Raw genomic sequence first — 25,163 nt, 5'->3', positions numbered from 1 at the left:
AGGCAGGGAGGGAGGTGGGGGGGGTAGGGAGGGAGAAAAAGAAAGAAAATATTTTCCGTGTCCCCGCCTGCGGAGTCAGTGTGCGGTTTGGGAGAAAATGTGTCGGATATTTTGGGGCGGTCACGTGGGCGGGCGGGCTCCGAGAGGCCCCGGGATTGTCCCAGCCTAGAGCCGTGCCCCCCTGAAGCCCCCCATTACCGCGAGTCACTAACACCGCGGCGCTCCATCCCGGAGACCGCCCGACGCCGGGACCTCGGGGCTCTGCGGCCTTCCTTCCCCCGCCCTCCCCTCCAGGTGAGTCAGGCGGGGAAGCCGGCTCGCCCGCTCGCCCGCCCTCCGGCCGCGGACGCCGGGGTCCTCTGCTGAAATGAGCCAGGGGCGGAGGCGTCGGGACCCTTGGGGTCCTTTCCCTCCGGGGGTGGCCAAGCTGTTAGCCGGGCTTGCGAGGAGGCTTCCTGCCCCAAGTTGAGCTCAGTCGTGACCTGGGAAGGGAAAGGGAAGATTTTTAGACAGACTGAGGATGGGCCGGGTTGTCTGCCCTTGATTTTGGTGAGTATTGAAGGAGAGCATTTAGGAAAGTCTTGGGCATGAGAACCTATCTTCCTATACTTGGAATGTCAGAGAAGACGGGTTTTCCTCCTCTGGGAAAGGATGGCATTCTTCCACCGAGGGGTACTGAAGGGTGGATCTGATGGTCTAAGTACCCTCTCTCCAGTGGAATGGCTCTGCAGTGGAAGGGCTCTGCAGAGGGACCAGGAAAGGTCTAGCAAGTGGTCCTGGTTGTGTCTAGGTGGATAAAGTGGCCTGTGGAGTTTGGACTGCAGACTCTGGATTCTCTGTGACCTATCCTAACTGCACAAGTGAACCAATGAAGGGGAGCTCTTTTAGAATATTCTCTAGGGGACGCCCCAATGAAACAAAGGTGGAGTTTAATGCCAGGACACCAGGACAGGTTCAGAAGAGCCCCAGTCCTGGAGAGCCACTGACAGTGCTTCTCTCATTTGTTTTTTTTTTTTTTTTTTTTTTTTTTTTTTTTTTTTTTTTTTTTTATTTTCCAGCAGTTTCTACCAGGTCCCTCACCTCAGCCTGGCCCAGTATGTAGAAGGAAATCTCTGTAGAGGCCAGAGGGTAAGAATATGCTTAGTGGATGGTCATTCGGATGGGGCGGCAGGGATGTCTGACTCTGGGAGGGGACTCAAGGACAAAATGCTCAAATAATTCCCTCTCGTAGGGCTTAAACCTTGGGCAGTTGGGATCCTACTCCTCAAATTTGAGGCTCCTGCCCTTACGGTCATTCTTCAGGTACTGAGTTGGGGAGTTGAGGACCACAGCCATTGTCAGGGAGGAGAGGACTTGGAGGGGGGTCAAGAGGAGTGTGTGTGTCCAAGGCGCTCGGAACTTGGGTATCCCAACACACACACACACACACACACACACACACACACAGTGGCTTAGAGCTGGTAGGCAGCACAGGACACGCCCCCCCCAGCCCCGGCACACCCCCACCTCTGGCTCAGAAAGCCACCTAACTGGCACCTCCAGTTCCCCCCTCGGCCCCACCCTGCCCGTGCCCTCTGATGCCCACACACATTCCACTGGCATTGCCTGCCTGCCTCCTGGGTACTGCCCCTCCCTGAGGCCAGTGGGGTAGAGGGAGGGCACCTGAGGATTCAAGGTGGAGAATCAAGGGTCTAGACTCCCCCAGCAAGGGCACAGAGGCAGGGAAGCCAGGTCCACTGCTGCCTCCTTGTTGCCGCCTGGAGAGAGCAGGCTGGGGGCTCAGGCTGGAGCAAAGGATGCCTGGGTTCTCCGCCCATTCTGGAGATGGGGTCATGGAAAAAGGTGGTCGTGTTTATACAGAGGGGAGGGGGGCGGCGGGTGGAGAGCAACTGACAAGAGCAGCTTTGTCTCGGGCTCTGGAGCGGGCAGGGCAGCAGGGAGACGCCCCCCTCCATCCGGCAGCCCCCTTCATCCATGCCCTCCCCTCAACTCCACCTCATCTCTGAGAGAAGCTTTGTAAGAACTCTTTCCCCAAGTCAGTTGCCTGCCTTCCAGACCGCACCGTCTGAGGTGGCATCTTGGGAAGAGGGAAGCAGTCTCCTTCTGCAGGTCCCGCAAAGACCCAAGACAGCTAAGGCCCTCATTTAGGATTTCCTTTGACTCCACACTATCTTGCTCTCTTCTACCTGGAACTGAAGGGCGCCCCCTTCCCAGAGAGACCAGACCTAGAAGAGAGGAATCTTCTTCATCTCCAAGCCTCCCATCCCAGGTAGTTGAGAAGGAAGGCCAGGGAGACTTGTCCTTTGCTTACAATGTCCTTGGTGAGAACCAGGAGGAGCCTGAACATCCCCCCTCTCACCCCTCCTGTTGAAGTCCTGCCCTACCCTAGAGGTCTGTTTCCCATCTGTAGGTAAGAGGCCAAGACAAGGATGGCCGGAATAGACAGCCTATTCCCAGTCTAAGCAGAATCAGGGAAAGATTGGGGTGGGGGTATCTACCAGCTAGTAACTCGTGGCATTGGAGGGGTTAATCCACCTGGAATGTAGCCCAGCCTGTTGAGCTATGGCCCAGGGGCCTAGGGGGCCCTGGACTCCTGGATCTACCTGGGTTCAACTTGGGATGAGGATCTCATGGACTAAGAGAAGGATCCTGGAGGCTCTGAGTTAATCCCCGTAGGACTCTGGAGACAGTGGGGTAAAGAGTTGGAGGGTCCTGGTCCTATCAGTGGTACCTAATGAGGATTTGAGTCTCCTTTACAGATTTATTCCAAGGAGTCTGGAGGTTGAGAGAGATGAGAGGAAGAAAGAGGGAAAAGGGCAGAGGTACAGAGACGGGATGCTGACCCTAAAAAGCTTCTCATGGGAACGGATGTAGAGGATGTGTGTAAGGGGCCCACCTGTGCGCTCACCGTGGTCTCTGGCCACCTCCCTTTGGTCTCTTATGGAGCCCATTAACCTTCACAGTGGTAGATGGCTCTGGAGATCCTGATCCAAGACCTTTCCTTTGGTCCTTTGCACAGGACCTGGATTTCCTTTTCCTCCATCGGGGGTCGGGGGAAAGCTACATTTGAGAGAAGGAAGAAGATAGGGAGGGCTTTTTAGAAGTCCAGAGAGAGGAGGAGAAGGAGGAGCAGCAATGTAGACCGAGGGTGAGGAGGGCATTTTTCTGGTGCTACAGTTCTCTCACAGTGAGGTTCTACCTGCACCGAGGGCGTAGGCAGTGCAGGCTGACCGTGGGATGATTGGTGACAGAGGAAGAGTTGGGAGGGGAAGCAAGGAGTACTGGGGAAGACGGAGAAAGCAAATGATAATTAAAAGACACGCAGGAAGTACAAAGTACGGGAGTTTGGCATAGCATTTAGCATACGCTCTACTCTGTCTCAAACACCCTGTGCACGATGAATTAGTGAACCCGCCAAACAACCGCACCAGCTGGTGGGGTCCTGTTATTCTTAGATGGCAGACGAAGAAACAGAGGCACGGAGAGATTAAATAATTCCTTCCAAGTCCCCAAGCCAGCAAGTGGGGGTATCGGTTCAGGGAGTCTGCATGTGACCGGTACACTGTACTCTCCAAAGCCGTATCAGAATCAGAAGTTATGGGGTTGGGGATTTAGCTCAGTGGTAGAGCACTTGCCTAGCATACGCAAGGCCCTGGGTTCGGTCCTCAGCTCCGGAAAAAAAAAAAAAAATCAGAAGTTACAGCAGAGATTGCTGCCACCACGGTAGTAAGGGGTTTTAATTAATTTATTTTTTAATGTGTTTAATTAATTATTATATATATTTTTTAAAGTTTTTGAGGCAAGGTCTTACTGTGTAGGCCTGGCTGCCCTCAAACTCAGGGAGATCTGCCTGTCTCTGCCACATGGGTGCTGGGAATCAAAGGTATTCGGGGCTAAAGGTGTACACGCTCAGTTTGAAATTTGTTTCTTCCCGGCTCTAGGCATCGAACCCAGAATGTTGCTCTTGCTACACCCTGAGCAAGCCACCCACCACTGAGCTCACCAGTCTGAGTGTTTAAGTGTTGGGAGTCACAATCTCTACTTTGCAGGACAGGTGTCAGAGCAGACGTCTAGTCCAGGCGTGACACTTCCATCCAGGAACCCCACCAAGAGGTCTCGAATCTTATTCACCTTAGAACCTCAGTTTCCCCTTCCCTGAAGCTAAACCTAGGAACTTTCTCAGAATCTGCACGACTTTCTGCCCTGCCCACTCTATGGAATCGCAAGTGCCCAAGCCAGGGTGGTAGGATTAACAGAAGGATGCTCACTGCCGTGGGCTGCATGGCAATCCGCACGGTGACTGTCAGTCATCTCACGTGTCCCTTTCCTTTATCTCTCTCTAGGACCCTTGGAGACCCATTGGACAGGCCAGGCAGGGTGGGCACGGAGCCTCCCAGGCCAGGGCAGTGGGCATGGGCGGGGGCTGCAGCTGAAGATCACCCCCGCCCACGGCAGAGTACAAGGGATTCCCACGCTGCAGCTACCATGGCCACCAATAAGGAGCGACTCTTTGCGCCCAACGCCCTGGGGCCTGGATCTGGTTACCCAGGAGCAGGCTTCCCGTTCGCCTTCCCAGGTGCACTCAGAGGGTCACCGCCATTTGAGATGCTGAGCCCCAGCTTCCGGGGCCTTGGCCAGCCTGACCTCCCCAAGGAGATGGCTTCTCTCTGTGAGTCTCAGGGGTCTTGGGGAAATTAGGTCAGATGGGTTAGGGGGTGATATAGGAAATGGACATCATTGTCGGGAAGGTGGTCAGGGATGGAACCTTGGTGGGATAGGATGGTGGTGAGTATGAGAGAGGGGTAGTGGGAGTGGGGTTAGATGTATTTGAGGGTAGTATCTATGGATAGCAATTCTATTCAAATATGATCTCAAAGTGGAGGGCCTAAAACTGCCTCCTGGGCCACCCAGCACAGAAAGGAACACAGTCCTGTGGACACCTGAGTGTGATTGTGTGTCTAGTGTCTTCCTTCAAGGCTACATGTGGCTGGGGGTGGAGGTGGTGGGGCACCAGGGGACTAGAGAATCCGAGAAGTCAGTCTGTCAGCTGGCTCTGTGAGGAAGAAGGGCAATAGGGTTCTCAGGCTGCAAATGGAAAGGGAACTTAGCGCCCAATGCGTATAGACATGTGGGGCTGGGAAAACGCCTGAAGTTTCCGAGGACAGAAATGGCCTGGTGGCAAAGAGGTGGCTCTTGGTTCACAACATATCTAGACCGGAGCAAGGGTTACTCAGGAGCATCCTCTCCCTTAGCCACGTTTCTGGACTCCTCCCTCCCTCCAGGTCTGGAATAGTCCCCACACACTGCAGATCCCTACTTGTCCTGGGGCCTGCCCTCTTTAGGTTAAGTGTTTCAATGCTGCCAGCAAGTAAGGCCTCAGGTTCCGTTCTCCCTCTGGAACCCCTCTTTGCCCACTTGGCGATTGTCCCTCCGGACCAGGACATGACAAGCAGGGGTGCGGTAGGGGGTCTCGGACTCCAGTTTCTGGCACAGGGCTCTTTGTATACAGTGACAGCAGGAAAAGGGGTGAAGCGAAAGTTTTGCTTGGGGGTGTGGGTGGGGGGTCGTAGAAACAAAAAGAGGAAGACCCATTCCTTAGCATGGTGGTTCACACTTTTAATTCCAGCCCTCACAAGGCAGAGGCAGAGATCTCTGAGTTTGAGACCAGCCTGGTCTACACAGGGAAATCTGTTTCAAAGGGGAACAGCAGCAGCAGCAGCAGTAAAGGAGTAAAGGTGTAGCCGAGAGGCTGAGCAAAGGAGAAAGAGGGCCTTTAAGGCGAGGGGGAGAGACCCGGAGGGCTTCGTATGTAGACAGGGTTAGCAGCTTCACTGGAAAGAGTATGTTTATCCGGAGCGTGTGTGTGTGTGTGCGTGTGTGTGTGTGCATGTGTGTGTGAATGTGTGTATGTGTGTGTGTATGTGTGTATGTGTGTATGTGTATGTGTGTATGTGTGTGTATGTGTGTGTATGTGTGTGTATGTGTGTATGTGTGTGTATGTGTGTGTATGTATGTGTGTATGTGTGTGTATGTGTGTATGTGTGTGTATATGTGTGTGTGTATGTGTATGTGTGTGTATGTGTGTGTATGTGTGTGTATGTGTGTGTATGTGTGTATATGTGTGTATATGTGTGTATATGTGTGTATGTGTGTGTATGTGTGTGTATGTGTGTGTGTATGTGTGTATGTGTGTATGTGTGTGTGTATGTGTGTATGTGTGTATGTGTGTGTGTATGTGTGTGTGTATGTGTGTGTATGTGTGTGTGTGTGTGTATGTGTGTGTATGTGTGTGTGTGTGTGTCTCCCAGACCATGTGTAGTTGGTGAGTACATAGCGTCTCTGAGTTCTGCTCCACAGAACTCCAGTGTATGCAACAAAACTGTGAAGAATCGGGGGGGGGTGATTATCATGGATTTGTAGGGGCTGCCTGTGGTGTGGCGTGCAAGGTGAGTGTTTGGAAACTTCAGCTGGACCCCATCCTCCTGAGTGTCATCCTGTGTCCCGCCCCAGCACCAGGCAGTGGGAATAACCCTCAACTCCCATGAGCCTCGCAGGGAATCAAACAACTTAATCATACAATCAGAGGACTGGGTTTCCTCAGGTTCTGTGGGAGGTAACTAAAGGAGCCGAAGTCAGAAAGGAAGAAGGGAAAGGCTGGTGGTAGAAACAATGCTGAGAGACACGGCCAGTACCCCGTCAAAGTCTCCTTGGTTCCTGTATTCTAGATACATGGAGGTGGAGGTCAGGGTTCAAAGTGCGGTCAAGGTATCTCAAAAGCAGCAGGCTGAGCCCCATCCTCAGAGGTCGCCCTGAAGGATGGAGACAGGTAGAAGAGCTCCAAAGGGAGAGCCAGCACCAGGGAGAAGGCAGCTGAAGAGGGTGTGTCGGGCTAGCATTGGAGGGACAGGCCCAGGCAGGGAGGTAGCAGGTGGGGTAGGGAGGAGGGGAAGGCCTGGGTCCAGGCAGTGTGCTTGGGGTGGGGCATCCAGCAGTGGGGAAGAAGGGATCCTGGAGCTTAGGGAGCCTCTCTTGGCAGGAGAGTAACTGACCACAGGATGAGAGAGTGGCACCTCTCCTGTGCTTTGATCCCCTGTCCCTTTCTGGATGGAGCCATCTAATCATAAATGGGAGGAGTGGATCAGGGCCATAAATCTGAGGACATAGTCACCTACACTGTGAGCCTCTGTCTCTTGTTACATCCTCTTCTTCAGGGTACCACCCCCTTTCTCAGGATAAGAAGGGGTGGTTTAAGGAGGGGCCTGACGCTTCTCCTTGGGGGGTTTTTGGATTAATATTGAAGAGTCAGCCCCTGGCACCTTGGGGATATCCTTGGTGCGAAGTCTTGCTCCACCTCTTGGGTCTCTCCTGGGGCCTCAGTGGGTGAGGCAGGCAGCTTAGAACCCTGTTGTGGAGGAGGGGAGAGGAAAGTGGAGCATGTGCTGCTGAGCCAGGCAAGCATAGACCTGTGTGCGTGAAAAAAGGAGGGAGCGTGTGCGCACGCGCACCCTGTCTATGCATCATGTGTGCATACACGCGTGTGAACGAAAGCCCAAGTGTCTCTCACGAACACTGATGTGTGGCATATCTGCTGTTCCAGGCTTCAGGGATAGAGCGTTGTCATCAGAGAGAGGATACTGTGGTCTTGAAGACCTGGCCCAATTTGTCGTCCAAGTACTGTGGCAGTACTAACTGTCATGGCTCTGAGGCCAGTGTCTGTGGGGTAGGGAGCCCAAGCTCCACTAAGTCACTTGGGGACACTGAAAGCAGGCTGGCACAGGGAGAAAACGATTTAAACTGGAGATGCCCAGACCTAAGCCAGAGAGGCAGCAGCTATACAGGTGCAGACCCAGAGACCGGCCAGGCACTAGGAAAAGAAGTGAGGAAAGAAAACTGTGGCAGTTGAGGGTGGCAAGCAGGCGGCAGCGAAGTCTCCTCCAGGAAAAACCCCCAGTGGCTGCCTCTTTCCCCTCCCCTCCCAGTCTCTCCTCCTCCTCCGGCTCCAACTCCAGCTCCGGGCCGACACAAACGGGGCTTTGATTGCAACAGGAAACCTCTCTGGCGGGGGGAGCCAAGCTTGCCGCCGCTGCTGGGGCCCGGGCGGCACCCCCCCTCTCCTGGCCCCCTACCCTGTCCCAGCCCCCATCCTGCCAAGAGTGCCTCACATCCTTGCTTTGGGCCCCACCCTCCCTTTCACACCTCCCTCTGCCACCCCCTCCTTGTATTCGGGAGACACCTCCCAGAGCTCCTCAGGTGGGACCTATCCCTTTAGCACTTACCCTTTTGGGCGGGGCCTACTTTGGTTCGAAATACCCCCTTCAGTTTTTAAGAGTGAGATTTTTGGAAGAAAAGCGGAGTTATTAAGCAGGAAGAACTCCAAACCAGTGATCTTCAAACCTCACGTAGAGGTGGCAAGATGGGGAGAGAGGAGATTTAGCTGTCCCACTCCCCCAACCCAGTCCAGGCCAAACTCACATTTTTGCCAGGGACTGGTAGAGCTCTGAGGGGTGACCAGACTGGAAGCTTGAGAGCTATTGGGCCTTCTCTGTGGGGGAGGGGCACATTCTTTGCCCCTGGGACCATAGCTTTTCCAGGATCTAGCTGGGAGGGGGGTGCACCCTGGTGGTGGGGATCATAGGGAAGGGGGTGAGTCAGGCACCAGCCCCCCTTTCATACCCCCACCAAGGCTGGTGGGGAACATCTGGTTCCCATGAAATGCTAGAAGGCTAATGGGTCTAATTGCTGCAATAAGGGTGGGGGGGTGCTTTGGGGAAAATAGAGGCACTAGATCCCCCCCCAATTTGCTTTCTATCCAAGGTTGTACTGTGTCTTGGACAAGGGCTGGTGCTGATGGCATAGATTGGTCTGATACCTTAATGCCTAGTCCTAAGGCACCTTTTCCCAGCAACGCTCTCAAAGCACACACAGATGGGGTGATGAGGACTGGGGTGCATCTGGTGAAAGAAAGGGGGGACTTTTGAGAACTCATGGCTTCCTGGAGCCCTCCCCCCACTCTTGTGCCCTCCTCCCAACCCCCTCTCTGTGGCCTGGCCACTTCTGGTTCTAATTACCAACCAGGCAGGCCCGACTTAATTGGGACCTTTCAGATTTCGGAGGGGGAAGGGGAACTTACAACCCTGAAGTTGACTCGTCAAGACTCCTTTTTTCCTTGTTTTTTGGGGGGTACTCTTCACTTTCTACGTTTTTTCCCTACTAGTTCTATTCCAATTCAGGCACTTAGTCCTGGACTTTCTGTTTTGTTTTGTTTTGTTTTGTTTTGGATGGGGGGTACGGTTGGATTCAGAAATTGAGTCTTAGGGTTGGACATTATGGTAAAGTTTTCACATTAGGTTGGAAAGATCTTGTCTTCCTCTTCGTGCCTGCTGCAAGCTCACAGTTTGCCCGTCCACCCCAGCCCACCGTCGCCATCCGCATTTTAGGCCCTCCTCTCCAGCCCTGCCCCCTGAGTCCCTGGCAGCCTCCCGTTCCCCTCCCCCGTTCCCGCCTTCTTTTGCCTACTCTGGCACCCCTTCCTGCTTTTTATTCTTCCAACAGGCGCCCCACTCTCACAGCACCCCAGTGCGACCCCGACTCGGTACAGCAGATTCTTAGAAAAGTGCGCCCCGCCCTGGCTCAGCCACAGCCGCCGGGCGGGGGAAGGGGTCGGGCCGGGCGCCGCTCCCGCTCCCGGGCGCTCCCCGTGTGAGCCGCGCTGACAGAGCCGGCTGGGCCGGCCCGCCGGGCGGTCGGGCGGCCGGCGGGCGGGGCGCGGGGGAGGGGGCGGTTTCCGGGAGTCGCCGCCACTGGCGTTGTCCCCGGGCCAGGGTCCCCGATTCGACGCGGCCAGGCAAGGGCAAACTTCTGACGTGGCCAAACCCCTCCCTTGAGTGTCCAGGGGGGGGCACTGGAGGTGCCACTGAGGGAGGGGCAGCTATTTCCTTCGGTGGGGTTTAAGTGACCCTAAGCAGTGAATGACCAGCAGGGCAGTTACTGCGAAGGGGCGGGGGAGCCCTTAGCACAGTGGAAACTCGGGGTGGGGGCAGTTGTCATTGGGAGGGATCAGTTTCGTCTGAGTCGCAGTTTGGTTCTGTAGGGACAGTTTAGGGGGTAGTTTGTGCTCTAAAAGCTGAAGTCAGGTTCTGGGAGAGGGCAATGAGGGAGTTGGAGGGGCACTTTGGGAGTGTCAGTCGCGGGATAGAGCTTTGGGGACTTTGAGGGAGGCGGCCCAGCCCTCGGCAGAGGAAGGATAGCCGGAGCTAGGAGGGGTAGACTCCGCTGCGCTGGAGGGGGCGGGAGGGGGGGGACTCCGCTGCGGAGCTGGCGACGGCCTGGGCGGGGTGGGGCGGGGCCGGGTCAGGAGGAGGTGAGCGCGCCCGGCCACCCGCCCCGAGGGGGGTTCCCGGAGAGTTCACCGCGGGAGCGCGCTCTGGCCCTTGGACCGGGGGTGGGAAGATCGGGAAGGAAGGAGGCGGCAGCGCGCACTGAGCCGCAGGAATGTAGTATTCAGCTCTGAAGCGCGCGCGCGCGAAGGAAGAAGGAGGAGCCCGGCCTGGGAATGAGGGGGGTGGAGGTAACGCAGGTCTTACGGGTCTGGAGAGCTGCGTAGCTCAGGGCATCTCAAGGTTCCCTTCTACGCAGCCATTCTTAACACCCTTGCTTGTGTTGACTTGTATGCCGAAGAAAGGTTGAAAGGAGAGGGGAAGACGCAGTGAAAGGAAATGCGCATATTTGATTCCTTCACTCCTTCCCCGAATCCCCACCTGGGCACGCGCCTAAGTGCAAATGTGTTCAGACCTCCAGGGCTGTCGAGAGAGCATGATTACAAGCATTTTCCCCCGAGCCAGGTGTGTTTGCACAAAATCTTGCACCTATGAATGTATGTGCGTGCAGACATGCGTGTGCACTATTGCACGCTTGGAAATTTGTGGTGCCTGCCAAGATAAATGCTTGCACAGATGTATGTCTAAGCAAGCGCGTGCGCCGCACAGCTAGCAGACGTATGAGTGTGTGTATGTGCTCTGCTCATCTTGGTGCCCGGCCCCTTTCGCTCTCCAGGCCCCACCCCCATCCCTCTAGGCTCTGCTTTTACAAAAGGTCTCCACAGAGCTAGCTGCCTAGGCACCCTAAGTGAGGCAGACGGAGGCCGAAGCTAGCTTCGCCTTCGCGCCCCGCCCAGTCCCTTTCCCTTGCTGGGGATCCCCCTCTTCCCCGCCCACCCCTTACCCCCCATGGCTCTCAGCGCCCTATGCTAGCCCTCCCCCTCCCCCCTCCAGGAGCGGGGCACTGCGGGGGGAGGAGGGGGAATGGGCTGCGGGTCCTTGGTGTTCTAGCACCCAGTTTCTCTCCAAGCCGGGTCGCGATGTACGACTGCATGGAATCGTTTGTCCCGGGTCCGCGACGGCTGTATGGGGCGGCCGGGCCCGGGGCCGGCTTGCTACGCAGAGCCACTGGCAGCTCCTGTTTCGCCGGACTTGAGTCTTTTGCCTGGGCACAGCCTGCCAGTCTACAATGTAGGTATTCGAGCTCGGAGATCGGGTATTGGGTGCATGAGAGGTTGGTGCTTACTATTTCCGTGTGTAAAGTTTGGGACCGGGGCGTAAGAGAGAGGATATTCTGGTCCTTTCTATGTGAGGTACTGGCCCTTTAAAGATGAGGGCCTCCAGAGTCCGTCTCCTTTGCGTGTGTGCTGCAGTGTTTGGAGAGTATGTGGTTTTTATGGTGGATGTTTAGCTAGGGCTTTGGTTGATGCCACTCCAGTGTCCCCGTGTGAGAGACTGATTTGTGTTGCGAGTGTGTCCGCCAGCCCTTAGTCTCGGAAGGATATGGCACCCAGCACTGTGGGTAGCGTTTGTGAAGTCCATGCCGAAAGTTGAGGGCGTTAAAAAAAAAATCGCAGAGCGTGTGAATCTCTGGCTTGTGTAGACCTAGGAGATGTGGGTGTGGAGTAGGGGGGTCTCTTCACCCACTGTCACCCTTCGCCTAGGTTGGCAGATGTTCGTGGCCCAATGTGGGGATGTTGTGGCGTGAGGCCGGGAGGGCGTGTGCCTTGCGTGGCTGCGGGGGCGTTTTTGGAAAGTGCTGTGTCCTAGAGTGCATCCTGTGTGTTCTGCTTTTGGGGTGCAAGGGGTGTGCACAGAAGGGTCAGAAAGCTGGACTGTGTGTTGGTCCTCATTAAAACAACAACAATCTGAAAGTATGTATTCGGTTGTCTTGACAGATGACTTTTTCTGCTGCGGTTCCAACGCCACTTAATCAGGAAGCGAAAAGTTTAAAGCCAAGTGTATGGAGTGGGTGGTGGTCTGGAAGTGACAGCTGGTAGGGGGATAACAATCGTAAGGCCCCCAAATATCCATCTTCCCCCTCTCTGTAATGGGAGATGCCAGGCATGGGGCCCTGGAACCCCTTTCCAGAGCGGCAATAAAAAAGCTGGGGATGGAGAGGCAGTAAAAATAAAGTCCAGATGAGAAGCGGCTTTGAAGCCTGGGCCACAGTGCCTGGCGGGGGTGGGCTGTTGGAAGGGGCTGAGAGAGGAGCCTGGGACACCCCCCAAATGTACTGGGGGTTGGCACTGCGCTCGCAGTCTGGGTACGGATGACTGCAGACCTAGGCTCTGGGGCACCCTGGGAAGGGGCGGGCAGCGGGCGGGGTGGCTGGCGCTGGGGGAGTGCGCACGCCGGGTCACTGAGCCCCCGCCAACGCGCCTTGCTCCTTGGCACTCCGCAGCGCTGTTTACAAGTTCAATTTTTTTCTTTCTTTCTTTTTTTTTTTTTTTTGTTCCAGGGCAGAGCTCTCAGATTTAACTGGGATAGTGGAAAGGGAGGTATCAAACAGGAGACAGCACTTTGGGGTTGGGTGGGATAAGAATTGATGTACTATTTAGAGGGTGAAGAAAAGATGTACACACTGGTACATTGCACCAAGTTTCTTTGACTTCTTAACCATGCCATGCCCCAGCATAATGGGGAACTCTTGGGCACATTGGTATCTGAGCCAGAAATATGGTGGGGGAGCCTTGGCTGTAGGGATCCTGGGCAGGGGCTGACTCTCTCTCTCTCTCTCTCTCTCTCTCTCTCTCTCTCTATATATATATATATATATATATATATATATATATATATATATATATATATATATATATATATATACTCTTATTTAGGCCTCTGGAGAGATTTCTGGGCTTGGTAGCTCAATATTTTTGCATTTCTGTTTGACCCAGGAAGTTTGGCTACACAGAACCAACTCTATACCCCCCTGCCACACTCCTAGAGGGAAAAGGTGGTTTAGAGTAGAGCTGGACCGTCTGTTAGTGGCATTTGGATGGAGACTCTGGTGTCCTGGCGTTGTGCTGACCGAAGAAACTTCTTGTCTGGTGGTAGAGCTTGGCTTCTGCTTTGTGACTTGCCATCTGCCAACAGGGAGTACGTGTGGCTTGATGTCTGTGAGTTCCTCTGTTCAAGGGTCCTGCCCAGGCTAAGGCACCCACTGTAAGCCAGCCTGTCTGTGTGAGGTTGGCCTGCAAAAGTGTGTGTATGTGTGTGTCTTCAGGGAGATTGTGAGTCCAGGCTGCTCAAGCTCTGGGCCTTGCAGCTGGGAGCGTTTACAGCCGGGTTATAAAGAGTTTGTTTGAAGCTCCGCTCAGCCTGGCCAGGAATTTCCTCAATTTCAGCAATTTGGGCTTTAAAAGGAGAAAACCCCGAGCCCACCCCCTCCTCCTCAGCAGGGGCCCCTGCTTTGCCTAGGAGCAGCATCCCAGTGCAGAGGTCCCTGCTCAGGGTTGAAGAGGGGATCCCCGGGTGTCCCAGAAGACCCAGTTAGCTTTGCAGCACCCTCCACCCACAGTGACCTCAGAGGCACAGCACTTTCGGATACAGGGGGCGGTGATGTGCCAGAGGGGTGTCGAGAGAGGGTGACGGTGACACTGAGATGGGAAAGACTGCCCAAGGGCAGGATCTCTGGGGCCTCTGTCTTATAATTGGCTGGTGCTGCCTGCCCCATGCCAGCCTGACCGCACCCAGGCCTTGCGCAAGAGAGGAAATGAGGAAATGAGGCAGCGCTCTGTGGGTAGGGAGGGCGTCGGTGCAGGAGAGAGTACCACCCCACGCACGGGCCTGTGGGTCAGGCACATGTCCTGGGGACCCCCGATGGGTTGAATGGGGAGGGGTGCTGAAAAGCCTTCCAGTCTTTCTCAAACCTCCCAACACCTACCATTCAGGCAACCCCACCCCCAGTCTTGAATAAACTCCCAGCACCCTTCCACCCCCTTTCTTTTGAGGGGGAATCTAACTCCAGTAGGATTCTTATGCTAATTGAGTGTGTGGGGGTGGGGTGGATGGAGAGGGCTTCCCTCTTTGTAAGGTGGTGAAGCTGATCTGGAACCCCCAACTTGTGGACTCTTCTGTCCTCTCACTACCTTGGGTCTTAATGGACTTGTGACCAGGTGGGTTACAGGGTGTGGGGGGAAGGACGCACACAGGAGGTGCTTTCAAAGGATGCTGGAGGTCTTCAGGATTTTGTCCGACCACTTCCAAACTCAGGCAGCAGGTCCCGCAGGCTGGATGATTTTCAAATGTCCTGAGCCTCCGAGGGTGAACCCAGCCTGTGGCCGGCTTGTTCTCAGCAGCCTCCTGTATCAAGTGTGGCTTCCCCTTACTCTGGGCCTTGGCTAGCACTCCATATAAACTGCAATTACTGTTTTCTGAAGCAGTTCGGCAGAGAAGACTGGCTCAGAAAGGGTCTGGGGCAGCTCCCTTCCCCCTCAGCTCTGTTTACCCAGTGTCACCTGACTCTCTGCTACACCCCAAACTGCTCCTGGACCTGAGGACCTGAGTGAATCCCTGTCTTCCTCTACAGCTTCTTTTACTAAGGGCCATGTAACTATGATCAGAGTGCCTAAGAAGAGAGCCTTGGCTCCCCTGTCGCTGGAAGCAGGACGTTGAGCCAGTCACTCAGCTGCTAATGAACCCCTTCTGACCTGCGAGTCTTTCAGGAGTGACTTGAATTAAGTCATTCAGCCAGGTGCCAGCTGTAGGTAGCCTGAAACTGCCCCATTTGCCTCTACATCTGTTGCCCTCCCCCCAGTTGCTTCCAGAGGCTGAGGATGGTGGAACTCTGGGGTTACCAGAGTCAGGAGTGAGCCCTAACTAACCCTTCAGCTCGATGCCCCTCCCCCCCCCTTTTTTTTTTTTGAGCTGGGGACCGAACCCAGGGCTTTGCGCTTCCTAGGTAAGCGCTCTACCACTGAGCTAAATCCCCAGCCCCGCCCCTCCCCTTTTAAAAATGTGTATGGCGTTCGGTCTGTATGTATTTTTTGTGTGCCATTTTTGTGCCTGGTGCCCATGGAGGCCAGAAGAGAGAACTGGTCCCTCCAGAACTGGAGTTAGAAATGGTTGTAAACCACCATGTAGATGCTAGGAATTGAGCCCTGGTCCTTTGGAAGAGCAGCTAGTGCTCTTACCTGCTGAGTCCCAACCAATCTTCAACTTTACGGAACAGAGCAGAGACGTTGACTCCTAGGTTGGGCCTTGGCCTGGAATTTGAAGAATTGAACATTAATGTAGAAGAGTTGCCCTGATGGGTGGGGGTGGGGGCGGTGGTGGAGCCAGAATTCCCAACAAGCTACAGAGAGTGGTGGTCTGGGCTTTCCAGGGAGTACAAGAAAGAGAGGCTGTGGGATGAGGGTGCTTCTGCTGATCTTCTCACAATGCTTTCCCTTCAGCCGTGGAGACTCAGAGCACCAGCTCCGAGGAGATGGTGCCCAGCTCTCCCTCACCCCCACCACCTCCTCGGGTCTATAAGCCGTGCTTTGTATGCAACGACAAGTCTTCCGGCTACCACTATGGGGTCAGCTCCTGCGAAGGCTGCAAGGTGCGTATCTGGTGGGGCCGGTGAGTTTAGGACTCAGGGTTGCCTGGGCTTATGATCAGACATGGGAATGCAAGGTTGGGGATGTAGCCTAGTTGGGGAAGTGCCTGTTTGGCATACTCAAAAACTCCCAACAGACCCTCCTGTGCCAACGGCCTAGAGGCGGAGGCAGGCAGATCCCTGCGAGTTCGAGGCCAGCCTGATCTACAGGACACACAAAGAAACCCCGTCTTGGAGAACCGAAAATCAATGAATAAATGACTAGATAAATAAAAAAATTATTTTAAAGACGGGGGACCCAGGTGCTGTGTTCACACGAGTTTGTTTTTGCCTGTGAGGGACGAGGGACTGCTCTGGACATAGATGATTAACTACTGGGTGAGGTGCTAAGGATCTAGCTCAGTGGTAGAATGCTTGTATAGTGTGCAGAAGGTTTGATCACACGTGCATGTGCGCATGCACACACACACACTCATGCGCCCCAAACAAACAAAACACTAGACTGGTCAGGTCTAGCTAGCGCCACTTGTTTTGTTTGAGAAATACAGGTATGCCCAGGACCCTGTTTAGTGACACTCCTGCTCCCAAATCCAGGGCTTCTTCAGACGCAGCATCCAGAAAAACATGGTGTATACGTGTCACCGTGACAAAAACTGTATCATCAACAAGGTAACCAGGAATCGGTGCCAGTACTGTCGGCTGCAAAAGTGTTTCGAAGTGGGCATGTCCAAGGAAGGTGCGTTCTCCCCCATCCTGGCCTACCGTGTGGTTGTCCCTATTGCCTTCCAGCTTCCCTGACCCTAGCCTGCCCTGTAACTGCTTTCCTCATCGAGACCAGTCCCTATTAGATCAGTTCCCTTCACCCTGTAGGCTGCAGCCTTTTTACCATTCTCTGCTCTCTTTGAAACCTGGTGGACCGAGGGTTTCTCTTCTGTTTGGTGGGGCAGGAGGGCTGGGCTCATCCCTTCCCTCTCCTGTTCTTTCACGGGACAGATCCTGAGATGGCTCTGAGCCGGCCCCTCCTTTCCACACACCCCCCCACCATTGTACTGCCAAGGCTATAAGTGGATATCCTGCCTGCATATCCTGCCCCCCTCCAACCCCCAGCTCCTGCAGGGCAACCGGAAGGGCAGGATGGAGCCGAATTGGCCTGGGGAGGGAGCCTGGCTGTAGGCTCTGGGTGGGGCTGGGGCAAACCAGCCTGGAAATAGGAGCCTATGTATCAGAGAGGGAAACTAAGGCACTAACATGTGTTCTTAGTGAGAACTGAGCCCAATAAGCTAGTCTGAAAGAGGAGGTCCAGCGGGAAAGTCTGAGGGCCCTGATCCTTCTCTTTGCCTCCAACCCCAAGCTGTAAGGAATGACCGGAACAAGAAGAAAAAGGAGGTAAAGGAAGAAGGCCCACCAGACAACTACGAACTGAGTCCACAGTTAGAGGAGCTCATCACCAAGGTCAGCAAAGCCCACCAGGAGACTTTCCCCTCACTCTGCCAGCTGGGCAAGTACACCACGGTGAGGAGTGGGCAGAGTCTGGGGGTGGGGCCGTGGGGAGAGTGCCCAGGGGGAGCCTTCATGTCTCATCTCACTTCTCCCCTGCAGAACTCCAGCGCAGATCACCGGGTGCAACTGGACCTGGGGCTGTGGGACAAGTTCAGTGAGCTGGCCACCAAATGCATCATCAAGATTGTGGAGTTTGCGAAGCGGCTGCCTGGTTTTACAGGACTCAGCATTGCTGACCAGATCACGCTGCTCAAGGCCGCCTGCCTGGACATCCTAGTGAGTTAGGCAGACGAGTTCTGGACCACTTTGACCCTCTTCTACCACCACCACCGCCGCCTCGTCCTTCCCCCTTCTCCTCTACCTAAGCTCTTTTTGTCTTAGCCACTGCCTCCTGGTTTGCCTAGCCTCTGCTTCCCAGTCTCAGAGTTCCACCTCTCTGCCTTACTCCTCAGGTTCTGGCTTTACTTACTGGGAACCGAACCTACTTAGGAGTCCTTCCTCGGGGGCAGCACTAACCGTTGTCCATACCCCCTACCTCCAGATGCTACGGATCTGTACAAGGTATACCCCAGAGCAAGACACCATGACATTCTCGGATGGGCTGACCCTGAACCGAACCCAGATGCACAATGCTGGCTTTGGGCCCCTTACAGACCTCGTCTTCGCCTTTGCGGGGCAGCTCCTGCCCTTGGAGATGGATGACACGGAGACTGGGCTGCTTAGTGCTATCTGCCTCATCTGTGGAGGTGCGGGGGCGCCCCCTGGCGTCTGGATGGGTTCCCTCTCCCACCGGACTCCATCCGCAGTTTGGCCAAGTGGCAGAGCTTGAGGGTCACTTCCCTTGGAACTGTTCCCATCGACCAACCGTATCCTACAGACTTCTCAGCTTATGTGTAGCCTTTCTGGCTAACCAGGCGAAGGGAAAAAGAAGGAGGCGGAGTGCTGAGGACTCTGAAGCCCTGGGTGCAGTGCTGGGATAGGAATTTGGTAGAGAGTGATATCCTAGAACAAGGTCCTTACGACAGGGGAAATAACCCGGAGGGTTCAGTGACAGGAGTAAGGGTTGATGAGACCGGCTGGCTTTGAGGCCCTCAGAGTAAGGTCTGCTAGGCATCAGCCGCCTGTCCCTGTGTCCTTCCCCGTCTCATCCGTTGTCTTTGTATAGACCGAATGGACCTGGAAGAACCCGAGAAGGTGGACAAGCTGCAGGAGCCCCTGTTGGAAGCCCTAAGGCTTTATGCCCGGCGACGGAGACCCAGCCAACCATACATGTTTCCAAGGATGCTCATGAAAATCACAGACCTCCGGGGCATCAGCACCAAGGGTTAGTTCTGAGTCAACCCCCTCTCACTCCCCAGAGCTGCAGGTCTCTTGAGTCACATAGGTGGACAGGCACAGGCAGGAAGAGAAAGGAACTGAGAATCCAGTGACCTCCATGGTGACCTGGCTTGACGTCTACATCCTAATGGGCAAGATTTTTGGGGGGAATTTGGGACAAATTCTTTTCGGTTTTGGTTTGGTCACTGCTGTGTGTGTGTGTGCGTGTGTTGTGTGTTGCTAGGGTAGAAACCCATGCCCTGCATATACTAGGGAAATGATCTAAGTGATCTTCCTTTACTTTTTCTTTTTTTAAGATTTATTTATCTATTATATGTAAGTACACTGTCGCTGTCTTCAGACACACCAGAAGAGGGCATCGGATCCCATTACAGATGGTTATGAGCCACCATGTGGTCACTGGGAATTGAACTCGGGACCTTTGGAAGAGCAGTCAGTGCCCTTAACCACTGAGCCATCTCTCCAGCCCCCTCCTTTACTTTTTTATGCGTTATATTTTCTGTTTGGAAACTAGATGGGTAAACTTAATCCCACCTCAGAGCTTACCGTAAGGACTAAGTGACTGCACTACATAGCATACTTAGAGAGGAGAACTAAGAGCCATGCGTGGTGGGTGGTTCATGCATGTCATTTCAGTACGAGGGATGCTGAGGCAGGAGGCTTACTTTGAGTTCATAAATACAAGGCTAGCCTGGACACTTCTACTATCACAGTGTTTGTAACATCGTGAGTATTTGATAAACAGTTCCATAAACGTTATTAAAAACTGGCCTTGCAAAAAAAAAAAAAAAAAAAAAAAAAAAAAGCCAGCCTTGCAACAGCTGGAAATCCTGGGCATTAGAGTCTGGCTGCCCTGCTGGGAAACGGAGCTAGAAGTCGCATATGGTGTGTCTTCAAAAAAATATATTACAACTTGGAGGTGATGGTGCACACCTTTAATCCCAGACCCCAGGAGGCAGAGGCAGGCAGGCCTCTGTGAGTTCGAGGTTAGCCTAGTCTACAGAGTGAGTTCCAGGACAACCAGAGCTGCACAGAGAAACCCTGGCCTGAGAAACAAACAAACAAACAAAAACCAAAGAAATATTTTGTTTATTTATTGGTTGATTGATTGATTGTATAGGGGCTGTTCTTGGTCACTGCATAATGCAGAGATCAGGGGCAGTCACTCACGGGAGTAATTTCTGTTCCACATTGTGGGGGCGGGAGGGAGGGGGGAGCGCCATAGCTTGTGTGTGGAGGTCAGAAGGCCAACTTGGTAGAGTTGGTTCTCCCCGTTCAGCTGGATGTAGGTTCTCCCATCAGTCAGGTTGTCAGACTACATAAGCACATTATACACTGAGCTGTCTGCCATCTCACAGACCCACAGTGCAGTTTTGAAAAGATGTCGAGCATGGTGGCTCACGCCCAGCACCCAGGGGGCAGAGGCAGGCAGATCTCTGTGAATCCAAGACCAGCCTGGTTTACACAATGAGTCCCAGGACAACTAGGACTACACAGAGAAATCCTATCTCAAAAGAACAAGCAAACAAACAATAAAATAAAATAAAGGAAGGAAGGAAGAAGAGACAACCGGAGGTCTGGAGAGATGGTTCAGGTTTTAAGAGCACTGGCATTTCTTCTGGAGGTCCTGAGTTCAAGTCCCAGCACCCTATGGTAGCTCGCAGCTAATTACAGCTGTAGTCCCATGGGATCCGGTACCCTCTGCTGGTGTGCACAAGTACTGCAGACAAGTCACTCATAGACACCCTGAGAATTAGGCATGGTGATACATACCTGTGATTGTAGCACACTGGAGGCAGAGGCAGGAGGATTGCTACTGGTTCAAAGTTCAAGGCTGGCCAGAGCAACATAGTAAGACTCCATCAAATCAGAGAGAGAGAGAGGGAGAGAGAGAGAGAGAGATTGATTGACTGATTGAGATTGAACTGAAGCTGCATGCTTTGCCCTGCACCTCTGACCCCGGAGGATGGCTGCATGCAGGTTTGAGGTCACATGACAGAGGTCGGCGATATCCAGGGTTCCTGTCTCTAAAGACAGCGGAAGCTTGAAAGAAGGAGTCAGGCAGCAGGCTAGGTGAAGTTCAAGGCAGGGTGGGAGCACCCAGGGAGCACCACAGGAAGTGAGAGGGTGAAGTCTCACCAGGAGTGGCAGGTCTGAACTGCGAGCACCTGTGAGGCAGAGGGCGGGACTCCACCCATGCACTTCTGATCCTCCTTGCTTCTCTCTGTAGGAGCAGAAAGAGCTATAACCCTCAAGATGGAGATTCCAGGCCCGATGCCCCCCCTGATCCGAGAGATGCTGGAGAACCCTGAGATGTTTGAGGACGACTCCTCGAAGCCTGGCCCCCACCCCAAGGCTTCCAGTGAGGATGAAGCTCCAGGGAGCCAGGGAAAACGGGGCCAAAGTCCCCAACCTGACCAGGGCCCCTGACCTACCCAACTGTGGGGTTGGGCCCCAGGCAGCAGACTGACCATTTCCCAGATTCCGCCAGTGACTGGGGGAGGACCTGCCCCGCCCACTCCCCACCCTTTCAAGGGCTCGTTGTTTTGCCAAAGTTTCTAGGGGTGCCTGTGTTCATCCCTGTCCTGTTCTAACTGGCTCCCTCTACAGTCCCAAGGGACTGCCGCGCACCTACCCGAAGAGCCGAGCCGGAGAAGGGGCTAGCCTGGGTCTAGACTCTAAAATCTCAGCACTGCCTTTCAGATTCAGGCCACAGGTTCCCCACGCAAGAGGAAGCCCCGCCTTCCCATAGCCCTTTCCTCTGCCAGGTGCTTGGGCCTCTGGGAGCAAACAGGAACACTAGAGACCAAAAGGGGGGCCCTGGGGAGGGCTGAGCCCACCCTTGCGCCCCACCCTGAGCGCCTGACGCCGCGTGATGAAACTGCCTCGCTCAGTGCCCTCTGTGCCCCATCCTAATCCTCCTGCCAGGTGTAGGGGCAGGCTGGGGCCTGCATTTCTGGGGTGGGGCCTGAGGGAGAAGGGAGAAATGTGAGCCCATTCTGTACCTCTGCTGAAGTACGGCACTCATCCTGGGCCCTCCATTTTATAAGCCTCTCCCTTACTCCTGTCGCGTGCCTTGGCCTCCCGCCCTCATAAACGCCATCAGGCAGGGCCCTCCTACACTACAGAGGGGCCAGGGGTCCCTCTCCTAGTGCCTTCTACCCTTGACCCCCCCAGAGCAGCTTGGCCCCGGGGAGGGGAGATGCTGCTTAGCTGATCCCACCCTGACCCAGAGGAAGGCCTCTATTTATTTATTAGCTTTTGTTTACACCCTGGAATGACCCCTTCCTCCAGGGGTCTTGGGAGGGGGAGCCCAGGGCCTCTGTGACCCCCCTCCTTTCTTTCCCCAAGCCCCCAGTTTATATTTAGCTGCCAAATAAGATTCTTGCAGGCTCCCCCTTTTCTCTGGGGGGTTAGGGTGCTGTCCCCTCCCCTCTGTTTACATCTCCTACCCCGCTGTTCGCATATTGCTGAGTTTTCTATTTTTGCAAAATAAAGTGATGGAAACTCAACAGGGCGTGGATCCCTCTAAAGTCACCCAAGTCAGGGGAGTGACCTGCAGGCCTGGAGGAGAAGCTGGGCCTGGTGGTGGAGCTGCTAATGGACTTTATAGTTTTCTTAGGGGAGCAGAATACCAAGTATGATTGGGGGAGGGGGCGGTGCCAAGGGAGGGCTGCAAGGTGTGGGAGCCACTCTGAATGGCCTCTCCCCCACCCCCATAGCCAGCAGTGAGTTCTTGCATTAGGTGGGATCCTGTGGATTCATGCTACGCCTGGGTATGTGTTTGCCTGGGATCCTGTGGGTTCATGCTACTATGCCTAGGCATGTGTTTACCCAGGATCCTGTGGGTTCATGCTACACCTAGTTCACCTAGTTATGTATTTGCCGGCTCTGGGCAGTGATCTGAGCTGCCATTTTTTTTTTTTTTTCAAATAGTTCCCGGGCCTGAAAGACCTGCCACACACTTAAGCTACAGTGTTTTTAGAGTTCGTTTGTTTGAGAAAGGGTCTCACTGTAACTCAGCCTGGCCTCCAACTCGAAATCCTCCTCCCTCAACCTCCTGAGTGCTAGATCACAGGCCTGAGACACCACTCTTGGCTCTCGGCGACCACACTACCACCTTATGACCCACTCATTGGTGACTTCTCTTTCACCCTGTGACCTCCGTCCCTTCCACAGCCCTCAGGTCACTTCTCCTCCTAATGTTCTTTACCTTCTCCCTCCTGCAGGCCTTCACTCTGCCCCATCCCTTTGGAAGACCGTTGCCCTCCACCACTGCCCCTTGCTCTCTGTGACTCCCCCTACAGCCCCCACTGAGCCCTGGGATAGCGCTTTCCTTACCTTGCTCCTGGCTTCTCTCCACCGGTGACCTGAGCTATGGGAAGGAGGTGGGTGTGGGACAGGGGAGGCAAGAAGAGGAGGGGGGAAAGCAGAAGAAGAAAGTGAAAGAAGATTTAGAGGAAACCACAGGGCCAGGGGAAAAGAGGGCATTGTCATGGTTACCATCGGTTGAGGGGGAAGGGCAGAGGTCTGGCTGTTCCTTAACCTGGAGCCAGCTAGGGCTCACCCAGAGGACTCCCCTCCTATTTCTTCCAGCAGCTCCCCTTTCTGGAGCATCTATTTGCAATAGGAATAGTTTTGCTCTGGACGACAGCAGGGGAGCCAACAGGGCTTGTCTGTGCTCACCAGGAATGCGCTTCCTGTAGGGAACCTCTACTAGCACTGAAGAGCAGCACTGCTCTCAATGGTCAGCTGAGGTCCAGGAGAAAATCCCATTTTTATTTACAGAACTCGTTCTCCCCTTAGTTATTCAACCTCACCCCCAGCTGCTGTTGCTGCGCTGTTTCCCGGACTCCACCTCTGTCCTGGCCCCTGGACCCCCAGTGGTACCTCCAGACTTGGCCATCTGCCTCTCTCTGAGTTGCCTACTGAGACCCTTAAAACCTCCACCTTCTCTTCCCTTAGACCCCCTCCCTCATTCCTACAGATACTGCCTCTCCCTTCCCAGTGATGGAGACCGAACCCAAGGGCTCTTGAAAGCTGAGCAAGCATCTTCCCCCCACCCCACCCCCACCCTCATCGTACCAGGTGGTCTCTTAAACAGGCAGTGTCTTATTTTTACGACGATCTCAGTGCAGATGAATTAGCAGGCACGGGAAGTTCCCCCCTTCCTAACGTCGTGACCCCCTTAATCCAGTTCCTCACGCTGCAGTGATTCTCCCCCCCCCAAACAAAATCATCTTCATTGCTTCTTCATAACTGCAATGTCTGCTACTGTTATGAATCATCGTAACGCCAATATCTGGTATCTCGGATGGTCTTGGGCAACCCCTGTGAAAGGGTTGTTCAACTCCTATGGGTCGTGACTCACAGGCTTGTGAAACCCTGGTACAGCTAAGGAGTTTTACTACGTCCTGTTCATCCTGTTGACGAGGGAGAGCCAGGATTTTTTTTTTTTTTTTTTTTTTTTTGGAGCTGGGGATCGAACCCAGGGCCTTGCGGTTGCTAGGCAAGCGCTCTACCACTGAGCTAAATCCCCAACCCGAGAGCCAGGATTTTTAACTCAGACAGGTTGGCTTCAGAGCCCAAGTAGTTTAGCGGTTAGGGAGTTCGAGACTTCTGGGGAAAGACCTCCGACTCAATCCAGATTATAATTAGTTAAATTTTTTGATACTGGTAGTGGGACAGCAATCTCTGAGCCAACTTAGACACTGTCACTCAAATGGGGGCAAGGAAAGGATTTTTTTTTTTTTTAAAGATGAAGACCACACGGTCTTGAGTATTGGCATAAGCAAGCCAAGAGCTGTTTGGCTCTGCCAAGATTAGGCGGTCAAGGGGACCTCACGGTAGTCCTTGAATGTCTGCACAAGAATGTTAGAGAAAACAAAAAACAACACCAACAACAGCAACAAATACCAGTTACACCAAAACAAGTACGGATGTATGCTTCTGAGGGGAGGCCAGTGTGTCAGGGTCATTAGGAACTTACCTTCCACGGACTGGTGTCAAAAGACAAATGGCTAGTGGAACCAAGATGGATACCTAGCATCAAATGTAGTCATCACAACACAATGGTCCCTGAGCTTTCCAAAGGAACGTAAGCCATCTTCCTTCGTGTTTCTTCCTGTCTGGTGCCTTCCTCTCTGAGGTACTGGAGAGATCATCGATTTTGGAAGGAAGCTGACCTGGATTTAAATTACAGCCCAGCCCCTTGGCTACCTGTGTGACATTTTGTGAAGTTGGTCTCTCTTTAAAGTCTCAGTCTCAATCTCTTCAGTCTATGGTATGTGTGGGGGCAGGGGTGGGGGCACCGCCACTATCTGACACGATGCTTGTGACCCTTAATTGTGCTCCTTGATAGTTTAGCACATGAGCAGTGCTTAGTAGATGGGACTCCTTCTAGGTCCTTTCTTTACCCAGCCCTCTCCTATCTGCTCCACCTTCTGATAGATCAGTCACCCTCCGAG

General features: G+C 53.9%; 1 protein-coding gene and 1 long non-coding RNA gene across 11 annotated transcripts; one reads left to right on the top strand and one right to left on the bottom strand.

Annotated features, from left to right (window-relative positions):
- Positions 1-17: 17 nt before the first annotated feature.
- Rarg (retinoic acid receptor, gamma) lies at positions 18-22,208 on the top strand. Of its 10 annotated transcripts, XM_087559046.1 has the most exons (11): positions 58-294; positions 1,062-1,128; positions 4,344-4,715; positions 14,710-15,021; positions 15,713-15,861; positions 16,453-16,594; positions 17,210-17,370; positions 17,458-17,634; positions 17,900-18,104; positions 18,524-18,682; positions 20,927-22,208. In XM_087559046.1, exons 5-11 carry the CDS (start codon positions 15,745-15,747, stop codon positions 21,124-21,126), a joined length of 1,161 nt encoding a protein of 386 aa, XP_087415172.1. In that variant the 5' UTR covers positions 58-294; positions 1,062-1,128; positions 4,344-4,715; positions 14,710-15,021; positions 15,713-15,744; the 3' UTR covers positions 21,127-22,208.
- On the bottom strand, positions 19,771-23,170 carry LOC134479582 (uncharacterized). Its single transcript, XR_015626062.1, has 2 exons — positions 23,038-23,170; positions 19,771-20,920 (listed from the first exon to the last, which is right to left on the bottom strand). It is a non-coding gene; the product is annotated as an uncharacterized LOC134479582 (long non-coding RNA).
- Between the last annotated feature and the right edge of the window lie 1,993 nt (positions 23,171-25,163).

This window comes from Rattus norvegicus, chromosome 7 (genome assembly GCF_021556685.1).
Source record: "Rattus norvegicus strain SHRSP/BbbUtx chromosome 7, alternate assembly SHRSP_T2T, whole genome shotgun sequence".
NCBI lineage: Eukaryota > Metazoa > Chordata > Mammalia > Rodentia > Muridae > Rattus > Rattus norvegicus.
This window is presented reverse-complemented; position numbering and strand designations above follow the sequence as displayed.

Excerpts from the sequence above, each read along its gene's own strand:
- Rarg (XM_087559039.1), top strand. The coding sequence starts at position 10,780 with ATGTGTTCAGACCTCCAGGGCTGTCGAGAGAGCATGATTACAAGCATT. Across the intron at positions 11,508-15,712 it reads ACAGCCTGCCAGTCTACAAT|CCGTGGAGACTCAGAGCACC; the intron begins GTAGGTATTCGA and ends CTTTCCCTTCAG. Across the intron at positions 15,862-16,452 it reads GCTCCTGCGAAGGCTGCAAG|GGCTTCTTCAGACGCAGCAT; the intron begins GTGCGTATCTGG and ends TCCCAAATCCAG.